We start from the raw sequence: 14279 nt of genomic DNA, 5'->3' as shown, positions 1-14279 counted from the left end.
TGTACGCTGTTCATATACCACACAGCATCTTTTGCAGATGACCACAACTGATAAAGATTGACCACGATATTACCTGACCTACCTAACTCTTACCGCCAAGTTCCTTTCTTCCTAGAAACCATTGTGTCTACATGTCTGTCACAATTATGTACGGAGTCAAGAACTATTTCTGTTGTGTCCATTGATATAGAAAAACTTCTGAAGTTCCGTAAAGTGGCCAATCAAATTACCATGTATTATTAATTACTGGCGCACTTTTATGCTCAACCACCATACAGGACTGGTCAATATCATGTGTGTTGTACGAGTCAAAATATTTCATTGTCAATCCATTAATTTAATTGTTCACTTCTATCTACAAATCCTTGGTATTTTTGTCCAACTCGTGATAATGACTTATTCAGAACGTCCATGCTTGAGAAGAAAATATCTATACACTTCATTACCGTTTCTTATCAGGAAGTTTTAATATCACATAATCCCAGATCGACAATTGAAGAAAAATCATTTCATCTGGATTTGCAGAGTCAAGGAATTATTATTTCTAAAACGAATGCATTAGTTTTAAAATTGTATGCTTTTAACGTTGTCTCAGCTCTAGAAAAGACCTGTAATTGCTTGCATTAGACTTTCTGTTGCCTGACTCTCGTCGACATGTCTAAGAATCCAAGATGCAATGAACTTTGGATATGGTGTTAAGTGCATGCATTTAATTCCTTTGATTCATCATCGATCGAAATTGCTCTTTTTCCATTTGATAAATTTTAGTATCAATTCGTTCTTCATTATAATTCATCTTCCTAGAATTGATTATATATGTTCGTTTCGTGTTTTTGTTTTTTTCAGGCGACAGTACTAAGTGTTTCCAGACTGTTTTGGGGAATACTCAAAATTTCAGAGTTGTATAAAGAAAAGGAATATTAATGAATTACATTTTTGTCAACGTGAAATGTTGTGCATTGTTTGAACAAATTACTCTTTTATCCGTCTTTGTAACCAATTTTTTAAATAAAATGATAAAAAAAAAAAAGGATTTTTAACCCTTGCTTTTCCCTTGTGTGAGAACAATCAAGATTGAAGCAATGCAATCTCGTGCAAAAGCTGAGTTCCTATATTATGTCTGCTGCATAGGTTATGTTTGCTCCCAGAATAGAGATCACAGTTAGGGTAAATAAAGAAGAAAATCCAAAGTTAAAAAAATGAAAAGAAGCATTAAAATTGCATAATCTTGTTACATTTCTTATTATATCATTTGGTATTTCTTGTCTTATACAACTAGAAGTTGCGGGTAAACGGTGTCATACAAACTGCGGACAGATGAATTAGTCAGTTTTGCACCAAACTCACTATAAAAATTAAGTTTCATTCATAATTTTGCGTTTCGTTTCTCCTGAGGTTTGACTTAGCAAAATCATGCAATACTTTAATCAATATTTCGGTATGTTAAAGAATTAATGTCTGATGGACGATTTTTATGGGAAATGACAAGCTGGTGTCAATTTCAATGTCAATTTTCAACGGATATGAATCTGCTCATGACATGGACACTATGAATAAATTTCAATGTAACTTGGTATAAATGTAGCATGGATATGAGATCTATGTCCGCCTGGCGGGATATAACGTATGTTGCTTTGTTGATATCCCAGAACAAAATGCCAAAGGGTGAAGATGTTTTGGTCAAGAGTATCATCTTATCAGGGATTTTAAATGTGTAACGATATTCTTCCCACCGAGGGTACGATATGTGTTATATCTACCTAGATTAACATGTAAAGATTGTATAATCATGTAAATCAAGGACTGTAGATCTTAATCACACTATACTTCATTAAACATATCCCATTAAGCCTTCTCCTTGATTTAACGCTCAGTATGTATATATAGGAATGCTTGATCGAAAGTTCACCTTTGCCTTTGGAACCTTATAAAATTCAGCAGGTGTCTGGGGGCATTGACAAAGTGTGAAACATTATAATTTCTGTACACTTTATTGTTATTTCTCTAATAAAAAGGATTATCCTTCTAAATGTGAACGAAACGTTAATTCCTTTACACATATTAAATTTACACCTGAACTTTGATTTTATGTAAATTGCTAGAGGCACTTGTCATCAATACGAAAACTATAGATGAAATAAGTGAGTACAAGGATAAATTTACTTAACTGTGGCAGTGTGTGAAAGTGTTTGTTTTATATAAGGTGTGTTCCTTCTTTGTATATAGACTTTCTTACGTATTTCAGTCCAATCGACTAAAATGTCATTGATACCTACGCATGTATATTCAGGAAATTAATACTTATTTACAAATATCCTCTTCCGCTAAGTATGTAAATTTTTTGCTTTACTGGCTAGCGTATGACATATGTAAGACGCTTTATCATTCTTGGGTAAACATTTGGATTTCGGGTTAAGATTCAATACATGCTCTCCTCGGAACAAACAAGCCATTTGCGAATGTAGATGTAAGTTTGGTTAGTTATTAATTTGGATTTAGTTTGATTGACCGAGAGATTTAAAGGGCAAAGGCATTTAGTACTGTGAAATTCCCCTAAATGTGAGAAAACAAGACAGACACTTCGAAATGTCATGTAATTTACGCGTGCTTTTTATCAGTGCATGAAACTTTTTCAACGTAGACGCGTGGGTAGACCATCAAATTAAAGTAGATCATAAAGGTAAACGTGGGTAATTGTTTTTCTTGACTAATTGTCTTATTTTTATGATCAATAAAAATAGTGATTTTTTTTTTCAAATAAAAAAAATTGGTCGGGAGAAATCTTTTGCACAAGGATGCAAAATGAACTTAAATATTTGTTTATGTCAAAATCTCTTAGAAATAATTTTAAATAGCGCTCCTAGTAGAGGCTTAGTTTATCTTATCACAATCAAGAACGAAAATTGTCGAAAATTTTATACATAAAAATGGTACATATTAAAGTTCCATTGGTGCTTTCAATAATCGTACCACAGTTGCAATTTTGTATATTTTACAAAAAAAAAAAAATATCATCATTATAATCTGCCATTTTACTTATAAAATATTGCAGAATATTGCAAATTAATTGATTTATTTTGAATGTAGAGAGTTTATTTCGTTTATGTTTTTTTTTAAAGATAATATACTATTACTTGTGTTGTTTTACTCTATTTCTGGGTGTGATATAATTTTTTTAAGGTCGTCTCTGGTCTCTTCATGTTTTCAATGAAAACTCGTCTCTGGTTCAAATGAAAACTCGCTTATCGTGATTGTAGCTTGATAACTTTTTATAAATGGATGCACCGTTTGCATTCTTCTCGCTAAACCTATTCATAAAAGACTAAATGAAGGATAAGATATTGCATTACACGGCGTGCAAAATTATTTCATTCCTTGGCAATTTACAATGTGTTGCTACTGTGGTCGTGGTGCTTTAATTCTGAAAGTATTTTAAACTTTTGGTTTAATTTTTCACATTTCCGTTTTATTTAAAAAAAGATTAAAATTGCCAGTAAAATTATTTTAAATTGGTTTGTCACGCCACATCGCAAGCAGAATGATATAATCGCTGACTCACATTTGCCATTATTATGTCAATACAAGATATTTTTAGAATCTTAACAAAATTCGATTCAATGGAATTATTTGACAAAGAGAAAAAAAGAATGCTCTTTAAAATTTTATTTCGGTGAATTCAATAGTTGAGCTAATTTTAAAAGTCTGCCCTTTAAGAAATGCACTGTAGTATTTAAATTGAAAATTATTATTTTGGTTAACTTTTTATGGGCATCTCACGTAAGTAAAAGAAAATTGAAAATTCCATTGCTGCAGAGCATGCATCGAAGATTTTGCCAAATGATGAAAGGTTCACTGTAACAGTTAATGTAATTTTATCTCGTGTTCATATTTATGATAAATCAAATTTACACATTCTTTGTACACATATTTTAAAAATTATTTAATTTTCCTTCTTAAAAATCAGCTTTATCAATTCTGTATACTTTGGTTATATAACCGATTTATTTGCTCTTAGCACATGGACTTCCGTTTTTCTTTAAACAATGAACTTTTTCGTACATGTTTATCACTAAATATTGAAAGGACAAAAAAAAATTGCTAATTAGATCGACATATAAGCTTGATCAATTGATAGCATTGTAATATAAGAGATCGTCATTAAAAAAGAAATCTTCCTTTAAGGTGGGGAAGTGGATTCATTCATGCCTAAGCATTTAATAAAGGAAATAATTACTATACTTATTGAAATTTCTTTCTTATACATACAGTGTTTATTTTTCTTTTTAAAAAGAATATTTTCTTTTCTAAAAGACCGAATTTGTTAACATTAGACTTAATATTGGGTTTTGATAAACTTTATGCAAACTAGAAAAAATACTTTAACCAACATTTTTACTTGATGGAAAGATTTTAAAACGAAAAAAATGTATCGAAGAAATCTACTCTGGGGTAATATTATGGCGTGATTGAAAACTTGCTTCAAATATTATTTGCATAGGGATATTGAAATACGATATATGTCATGCCATAATTCATTTTTCATTGAATACAAGCTTTTTAGGCATTCTTTAATGAATCCATATACTCATCGAAGCGTGTCACTGAGCCAGATCTCAGTCGCAAGCTTTCAAAAAATTCAGATCGACACGAAATTGATGAATAACGAACACTTTGTTCAATTCGCATACTTGACACACATCAAATAGGAATGGCGGAATTCTCGATATAAAAAAAAGACAACTTTGTCCTTTCATTTTTTTTATTACCATGAAAATTAATGTCAAGTAGATATGTCATCAATAAATATATTTAAAAAAAACAGATTGTCCTTGTGTAGATATACTAAATTGTACGTCTTAATGGATTTCCATCGTGTTTTTGACAGTTTAAAAGAGTTTTGACACTGGTACTATATATTATACCAAACAATTACTATCAGACATATAACTCTGATTTGGCTAACCATAGAAATGCATTGCTCGAGGCATACAAAAAATTTATCTTCAATTATATTTTAAATTGATTTTGAAGTACAAACTACACCTCTTCCACATACTGAACTTTATATTCAGTCTGTAATATCACAATGTTTAAAATACTTAGAAATACACCGACATCCCATCCCCCAAACAGATTGTATGCAGAAAGATTTTTTTAAAAAGATAAAGGTACGTTGTTAATGGGTTAGGGACTAGTTTTGGGTAAATAAATCTGAGACTATTACTAACGTATCACATTTTGCCACTAGCTTAAAAACCTTATTCATTTGACAATTGATCTCGGACAACCCTACAAACAATTCCTGATTATGATATTTGACAATATTTGTCCTCACTAACGATGGAAATCGTTTTCATTTTATTTCGAATGAATCAATATTCATATACCATCAATAGCTCATTTTAAAGGGTAATTTATTTTCACCATAGACACGAACTCGTACAAAAATTTACAGAATGGAAATTTTAAGCAATCAATTCGCTAAACACTGTTGTTTTGACTTAATATAAAACCTAAACAGAATTTGTTACGTCTGGCTGTTAGCGTACATGTATCTATAAGCCCCTGGCCATTTGTGATATTCTTTTTCTATTTCAATGAGTACTCTTAACAACAAACAAAAGAAATCGGTGGCAAATGATTTGTTTGTATGCTACGGTCGATTGGGAACAAAAAATGATGGCACGTAAACGAAATTCATAAGGCATCTTAAAGAATATCAGAAATTTCATATCAGTTCATCTACAAAATATACAAGAAAAGTTTCCCAACATCGGGAGAAAATATCTCACTTTGTCGGTAGCTCTGTCACCGAGTTTGATTTTGTCTGCATTTGATTAATGTAAATCTAGCACTGTTATAACAGGGAGCTAGTTCGTCTCCATTGGCACTGTTCAAGGCATCAAAATTCCACACAATTTGTTGCAAATTAGAAAAAAAAAGTTTAAGTAAATTTCTTTTATCAACTATCAGTATACAGAAAAACTTTTTTCGATTTCGGTGCCATGTTGGTAAATAATAGGTAAATCTTTTTGAAAACTGATGACCCGTTTCATCTTTTGACAAAATTTTAACGAGCATATTAAAAGGGAACAGTTAAATGCGGGTTGGTATTAATTTTTGTGGACATAAGAGATTTATTGATTTTTCACAAGTCGGAACAATCTTTAAATGGTATTGATAGCCAAGAACAGTATTATAATTTCAGTAAAAAAAAAAAAAGAAAACATCATTCGATCAGCCTTAGCAAACTATTAAAACTATTCTGACTTGGATTACACACATATATACATATATAGAAATCCGAACATAAAACTTGCAAAACAAATGAATCACAGCTCTTTGCAACGGATCTGATACCAATAATATCAGTTTTAACGAGTTAAGAAAATCGAGCACACCTTTGACCCCTTCAATCACTTTTATCACGTGTGACTAAAGAGGCGTGGCCTCTGCACATAAAGGTTCTTTGCAGTCCCTTCTGTTCCCGTTTTCTATTGAATGCATAATATACTCCGATTTTGGAATTAGAGATTTGGTTGTTGACCTACTACTCTGTGCATAACTATTGCGTTTAGGTCTCACACATTTACACGAGTCGGGAAATAGGATCTTTCGGAAAGCGTTCCTAAATTCTTTGTTAAAGATACTGTAAATGATTGGGTTTAAGCATGAATTCACATATCCCAGCCAAGTTAAAATTTTAAACATCACTATAGGAACACACTTACAGAATGCTTCCACCAGATTCATCACAAAGAAAGGCATCCAACACAAGAGAAAAACACCCATAATAATTCCCAAAGTCACGGCTGCCTTGTGGTCTTTGGACCCCGACCCCCCTCCTTTACCGCCGTTTGGCATGTGAAAACTTGTCTTGCGTATTTCTTTGACATGGCTTCTTGCGGCACAGTATAACTGCATATAAATAATAAGCATTATAATACAAGGTAAGTAGAAGCTAATGGTTGATGATACCACAGAGTAGACGGGGTTGAGATCCATCAAACAAACGTTTTCTGGAATAGGTTTGTATCGGTCCTCCGCATTGCGATGCCACTGCAAGTGAATTGGTAAAAAGGACAAAGTCAAGGACGAAATCCACACGGTGGATATAATGATGACCATCATTTTCTTGGTCATAAAAGTTTTATATTTGTACGGATCTTTTATATGAATGTATCTGTCCAGACTTATGGCGCACAAATTTAATATTGATGCTGTAGAACAATTAATATCGGAAGAAATCCATATATTGCAGAAGACTGGTCCAAAAACCCACTTGTTCAAAATGTCGTTGACAACTGCAAATGTCATCACTAACAAAGCCATTAGCAGATCTGCTATAGCTAAAGAGACTATGAAAGCATATGTCCTATGTCTGAGTCTTCTATCCTTAAACACAGCCACACACACGAGCACATTTCCAAAAACAGCCGCAAAAATGAACAGAGACAGAATTGTACCAATTATGATGCTCTCTGCTAAAGTGTAGGCCTCCCCGGCCGCCTCTTCTTTCTCTAACGACTCCGTGGTGTTGTTTATGCTAGTAACATTGCCCAACAATTCGTAAGCTACAGCAACGGTTGTTGAATTCAAATTAAACGAAGTAAAATTTGTTACCATATTCAATCAAAGATTTGAAATTGGACGTCTCCTGGTTTGGCATTGGCAGTTGCACACTCACTTGATTAAATTCTTGAGCAAACATTGAAGAATTCAGCCCATTCCCTGCAATGTTCCGGTCCTTTTGGTCTATGCTGTTTGGCACCGGTAGAATACGGTGTTAAGCTTTTGTTCCCCTTCTTCTTCAAGTGTTAGTTTGGCAAACATTTAGCGACTTTAGATCGATCCCGAATTTTCGTTTGGCGAGGAGTTTGGAACAAACACTTCTGTGTATATTCGATAAATATCCTTAAACTTACATACCAAGTTTCATATTCACAAACTTTCGTGTTGTCAAATATGTATGAGCACAGAGAAAAGGCTCAACTTTTTTTAACATCCAGAATAGATGAGGAATTCTTTCTAAGTTGATTTGTTTATTTTTTTATAGTTAATTAAGCACCTGTGTAATTTCCCTTTTTCAACACACGGATGTTAACCATCGTATGATCCAAGTTAAAAATACAACAGCACATTTAAATCACAGTGAATGAAAACGTTCTCATTTTATTTATATTTTCATTTACACTTGAATCTAATAGAAAAAATTCTCCTAAGTAACGCTAGTTCTTCGCTGGTTATAAGGAGAATGAAATGATATCCCTCCTTTCGTGTTTAAAAATAATGAGAATTTAATCCGTTTCATCAACAATCTAACGTGATTCTTTTTCATTCCACTGAATTGTAAAGTTTTCTTAAGCGTTTACCTGTTTTCTCACACACAACAAATTATTATTTGAACTTGTGCTGTTTACCTACACCCCGTAGGCCTTTACGCGCATGCTCAGTTCAAACAGACAAATAGCAGCATAACTTATTGTGCTGAGGTCCGTCCTTCCCTGTTTTTCTTTATAGATTCCGATGTCGAATTGAATCGCGGGCAATCACAAGCTATAGGAGAAAGAAAAGCAGTGCAGTATGGTCTGCTGTGATACATCAATGCCTTACAGATCGTTAAAGGGGCAGATGGCGCATTTGAGTGTATGCAAGAGGACGGAAAATCAACATGTCTTGGGACAAATTAGCATTATTCACAGCGTAAATAATTGATGTTTTATTCATATTTATTCAATCTCAATTGATATTCTAATAATAAGTTTCTCATAAGCTAGTATCGGAAAAGGAAGTACTTCATAAATTCACAAGTGATTCCGGAGAGTGGAATCAATGCATTCTTGTGAACTATAAATAAAAAAAAAATACAGTTACAGATACATGTACTTCCTGATATAAATTAGATTTTATTTCCCTTATATGTTAAAAATGAATTATAGTTAATTTGATTAATGACTTGTTTCATTTTTTTCCCCCACAATTTCTCTCTTGTCCTGCCTAGGTCATCCCGACATTTCGACTGATTCAGCCACTTGAAAAGGATTTTCAGGTAACAACATAAAAATGCTTCTACATGTTCGATGATCGAATCTGTCAATAGTAGACCCAGATATTCTGTGTGCACAACGCTGTCATTTTTGTTCTATAATATTGAGGTTCTACCATCCAGGTACACAAATTTCAATTAAGGAATAAAACGACCATTATGAGTCGGTTGAAAAGAAGTGCTTTTCAATTATGTCGGTGTATTTAAGATGGCCAGCATGTGTATTTGCTTTCAATGCGATACTTTATCTTTCTTTAACAACTGCAAAATGGCTAACAATTTGGGTAGGCTGTCCGAATAATTCCTTAAAGTTAAATAAAATTCAGATAAGATCTTCTGTTTAAAACCACTATTGATTTTTTCCCCAGACTTGACTGATAGGCAATTGCAGATTTTTAATTCTATTAGTTTTCTTGATGATTCTAGTACTCTGAGAAATCAGAAACAATTTTGAAAAACTATTTACCATTGAAATTATTGATGAAACTTTAAAGAGTAAGTTTATCACAAAACACAGAAGCATTGGATTTTGTTCTCCTATTACAGTCATCTTCTGTTGCTGACTTGATAAATATTTATGTAACAGAACGCACAATTAATTTTGTTTGAATTACATAAAGACTCGACACAGTGATAAAATTCTCATAAACAATCGACTTCAGAGAACTCACGGCTGACTGCTTTAACAGCTATTACTTTCACGCAACATGCTTGTAATATAAATGCATGTTATTGCATGCTGTTTAGGTACAATATGGTTTTCTTCTTCTCTAAAAAAAAAAAAAGATTTTCATTGCTTGAATCATTAACAATAAAATTTATGAGTTTTGCAATGTTTTACAGTCTTTATATTTGGGTAACTAATTAAGACAGACATTTAAATTTAGAATTAATGACTTAAAAATTTTGAGCAACTGCAATGGCTTATAATGTTCGAAAATGTCGGCAGGTCAGAGAAAATTGATTTTTTTGACAATCTGATAAATGCATTTTCTGCAGATTTAGACAAAGTAAAACATTTACTTAGCATATAATCTGAGCGTTGTTTAAAATGATCGATCTATAAAGATGCTTTGATACAGCTAATGCAGAGTTTTTATGGGGTCATTTGAATCACTCTAGTGACCAATCAATTGCTCTTAGTTCTTGTCTGTCGTAGAACGTCGCTTTTTTGATCGTTCAACATTGTGCGTCTCCGTACATGTGTGCTATATTTTGATGTATAAAGATGGTACACTTCATCTAAAACAAGTTTGGATAAACAAAACATCTACGTGAATATATGTTTAGTGATTTTTGTGCATTTTTCTTTGAATTATACAAGATTCTTCATCAATTGCTATCTTTTCAAAACTCTCGTTATACATGCTGATTTTTTGTCTACGAATATCTTAAGACACTATAACTTAATTAAGAATATATGAAAACAAATATTAGTAGGTAAGGTACGTTGCGTATATTCCTTTACTAAAACACCAGTTATATGTTTTACTGTTTTCAGTCTTCTATGTACAAATTGGGTCGAAGCATTCATGCCTTATTAAAACACCCTACCTTTAAAAAGAATTCATGGTATAATTGGAATCAGCAACAGGAGATACATCAAATCTTGAAAAATTCATTAACTACTGTATTTAGTGTTTTAAGCCAATCCTGCAATCGGTGTTGAATTGGTGATGGATTAAATGAAATTACTCCAGGAATGAAACTTACTTCTTCACTCTTGTCTGTATATTAATTAATAGTAAGCAATGAATAATTTTTCTTTTCCAGTACTTAAAGTGCATGTTAATTTGGTCCAGAGTGAAGATTATATAATAGGTTTAAGTTGTAGGAGTAAATAAATATGTAAAAAGTGTTAGATTCATAAAAGTAGAATACTTTGCGCATTGATCAAGAGGAATGAGTTATGCTCACAATTTTTGCAAAACGTTGTAGGTGCATGACCATCATTAAAATATATCATATGTATACGCGTGTATTTTCAAAGTGCATGAAAAAAGGTAAAGATAAAAAACGGCGAACGATCTCATAAAAACTACAAACGATACAACTCTGTTAATTTGGTATTACAAAATTCAGAGTGGGATCAGGTGCCCAGGAAGAATAACTATCCCCTGCAGACCGGTCACACCCGCCGGGAGCTCTAAGTATTGTTTGAGTGGAGGAAACATTCCGTAGTCAAATTCAGTAAAAATAAAAAGAAGCTTCACAAATGGTATGAAACAAGTTAGAAAAAACTGTGACAGGTTATTTACTAATAAGTTTATAATGACGACCATAGAATTTACGAAATACTGACTTAAAACTTACGTGAGAGTAGCATGTCTCGGTTTAAAAACTGGATAGAGCATGATCTTGATTAACAAATACGGTGGGAGACATCCACACTATGTTTAGGTGATAGCGGAAATTACTTGATAAATAAGGAAGTTGACGATGGTAAAGTTGAAATCATCTCGTTTGTCATACATTTTAGTGGTTTGTTCGTTTAAAGTCAGTAAAACATTCAATTATGAACTAGAGGTACTGTGAGCGATGAGCTCACTAAATGATACCCCCCGCCTCCCATATGGTTATAACTGGTGAAAAAAGCCATGTTTTCCTGTGGCCGGGAAACCCAAAATATGTGTCGGATCAAAAAGTAAAATAGGAGGTGCGCAATGGCAATATGTAATAAAGATTCGGTGAAAGTTGCATCAAATTTCATTCAGTGGTATGAGAGGAGTTGCGGATAAGAGAGAAAAGCGTAACAGACGGACGGACAGACAGACGGACGGACGGACGTACAGACGGACGGACAGACGGACGGACGGAATTAACGATTACTATATACCCTCCCGCTTTTCAAGCGGGGGGTATAATGAGTATTTATTGATAAAATGCCGTCAATTTCTCATGTTCATGAGAGAAGAAAATTTTATAAAGTTTATTTACATGATAAAATGAGTTTTTAAAATACATGTGTATGACAAGCCTAGCTCCACATTCTGAAGCGTTAATGTGGTTAATAAATCGACCAAATCATGAAATTCTTGTAAGGCCAAGGCTACTGGGGGAATGATTAAGAAATAAAGTTTGTTTTGCTAGCCTATTTAATTTGTCGCAGAGAATTGTTAGATTTTTTCACACAATAGGGATATACAAAGATGGAAATGTTCTTTATGTGTAGAAAATTTTCACAAAGTCCATGCAATTTTGTGTTTTTTATGTACATTGATAATTTATTTATAACAGAGCAATGATATTTTCAGAGAAAACTTCAGCTGGCGGAACCCTTCTTCGTGTTTATATATATGTAACGTATTTTATAAGGCAGCCTAGAATAACTGGGAAAACATATTCATATTTACTAGTATAATATTCCGTCTACGTAGATTGATAATAAAATTTTTACGACTTATAAATTGTTTAAAAGCTTTGCTGGATGTAAAACTAGATGAAAAATATCACAAGTAGTTCTCGGTGAGCAACAGTGCACGACCAATGCAATAAAAACACTCTAAAAAAAGTTTTACTTGTTGTTTTTAAAATAAGATATTAGATTAAGAAAAACTAGTAATTATTAGTAATCCATTTAGTCAGAATAGCAAGTAAATGACTATCATGGTTAGTAATTGTAAACATAATTAGTAATAAGGATGAATTCATTTACTTATAACATGATTTACTAAGTATCAATAGAATTACTTAAATTATAGGAATTGTATTACTTAAAGTTAGTAAATGAACTATATCATTTTTGTTAAATTATTATTACTTAATTTAGAGATAATATGCTTTCTATTTACTAAATTTTATGAATTATTACTAAGTAAATGTAATTCTGAAATTAATTAAAATCTAGAATATTATTACTCAAAAGAATCTAAGTAAATGAAATACTTATCATATTTACTAAAATGACTAATGCTTTTAATTTACAATGTCAATATGAGCATACATAGATATCATGAATTGTTTAACATGACTAGTGCACTAAATGACATATCTATAGTTTATAGAAGAAATCTATCATGATGGAAACAATTATACTTTCTATTTCTTTTGCCAATTTCTTTAATTGTTTTAATATATAACAATAAAACATTTGATTACAAATGGTTTGAAACTTTAAAAATTGAAGAAAAGGTATCTTTTTAAGGAGCTGCATTTTAAAAATGGTTAAACATTTATAAATATCGAAAAGGGAATATTTAGAAGAAAGATAGACTCCTCCTCACAGACAATTTCTTAGAAATAGCCACGATATGATTATTAATGTTTTTTACTTTTCCCAAATTTTTGTTTTAAGCCCAATCAATTGAAATACAATTTACACTGGAAATTATCATTTACAAAGTCACACTATTCCTCAAGTGTATATAAATATAGAAGATCTATAAACTTACGACAAACTGCATAAACAATCTAGATTGACATATTTCACGACGTCATGTCCCTCCTTCAGAACAATAAGAGACCTTGCGTAGACATCATAGATAAGCGAAAAAAAGTTAAAAACAAAAATGAAAAAAACGTTGATCGATTTTTTAAATATAATTGTTTTCGTATCAGAGAAATAGAGTCTCAGACGTCACAATTAAAAGCCTGCCAGTGGGTCTCCTGTCGTACGATAGTCGGTCTTAAGCGATGTATTCAGTTGACGTTTATTTTTGTTTGTTCCTCCTTTGTTAAACTTTAAAGAAATTAATCACTCATGCTAAATACAAATATATTGTAAGGGAAGTGATTCGTCTTTCAAAATGATTACATATATGAAATGAAAGCATATATCAAAGTTCATACGTTATTTCAAGGTTAAATTTTTTTTACAGGTCGAAATGAAGTGTATATTGGCTTAGTTTGACATTGTTATGCGGAATTTACTTAGATGTTTATAATATGGTACAATCCCGCACTGGTATTTACTGTTCAAAGGATTTGGATAAAGAATAAGTTTGGATTTTTTGTGTATAAGTTCAAATTAAGGTCAAGGTCAAATTTTTTGATACTCAAAGAAAGGTTTGTCACAAGGAATACACGTGTGAAATATGTAAGTCATAGCTCGCTAAATTAATTATGGGCAAGGTTAAAGTTTCTGTGGATAAACAGACAAACAGAGAGATAGCTAGCAATAACAGACACAATTATACGCAAAATTTTGTTTACGGGGGCATTAAAATATTAATTATATAGTAAAAGTGTAAAATGTAAGTAAAGTAATGTTATTACTTATATACACAAATTTAAG

The 14279-nt window shown here is 32.1% G+C and overlaps 1 protein-coding gene across 1 annotated transcript; it reads right to left on the bottom strand.

Moving 5' to 3' along the window:
• Positions 1–4696: 4696 nt before the first annotated feature.
• LOC134274983 (dopamine receptor 1-like) lies at positions 4697–11419 on the bottom strand. Its single transcript, XM_062757228.1, has 2 exons — positions 11360–11419; positions 4697–8556 (listed from the first exon to the last, which is right to left on the bottom strand). Exon 2 carries the CDS (start codon positions 7624–7626, stop codon positions 6436–6438), a length of 1191 nt encoding a protein of 396 aa, XP_062613212.1. The 5' UTR covers positions 7627–8556; positions 11360–11419; the 3' UTR covers positions 4697–6435.
• Positions 11420–14279: the final 2860 nt, after the last annotated feature.

This window comes from Saccostrea cucullata, unplaced genomic scaffold (genome assembly GCF_032062105.1).
Source record: "Saccostrea cucullata isolate Sc308-1 unplaced genomic scaffold, CSIRO_AGI_Scuc_v1 ctg21115, whole genome shotgun sequence".
NCBI lineage: Eukaryota > Metazoa > Mollusca > Bivalvia > Ostreida > Ostreidae > Saccostrea > Saccostrea cuccullata.
The sequence above is the reverse complement of the archived record's forward strand: the minus strand, read 5'-3'. Positions and strand labels throughout refer to the sequence as shown.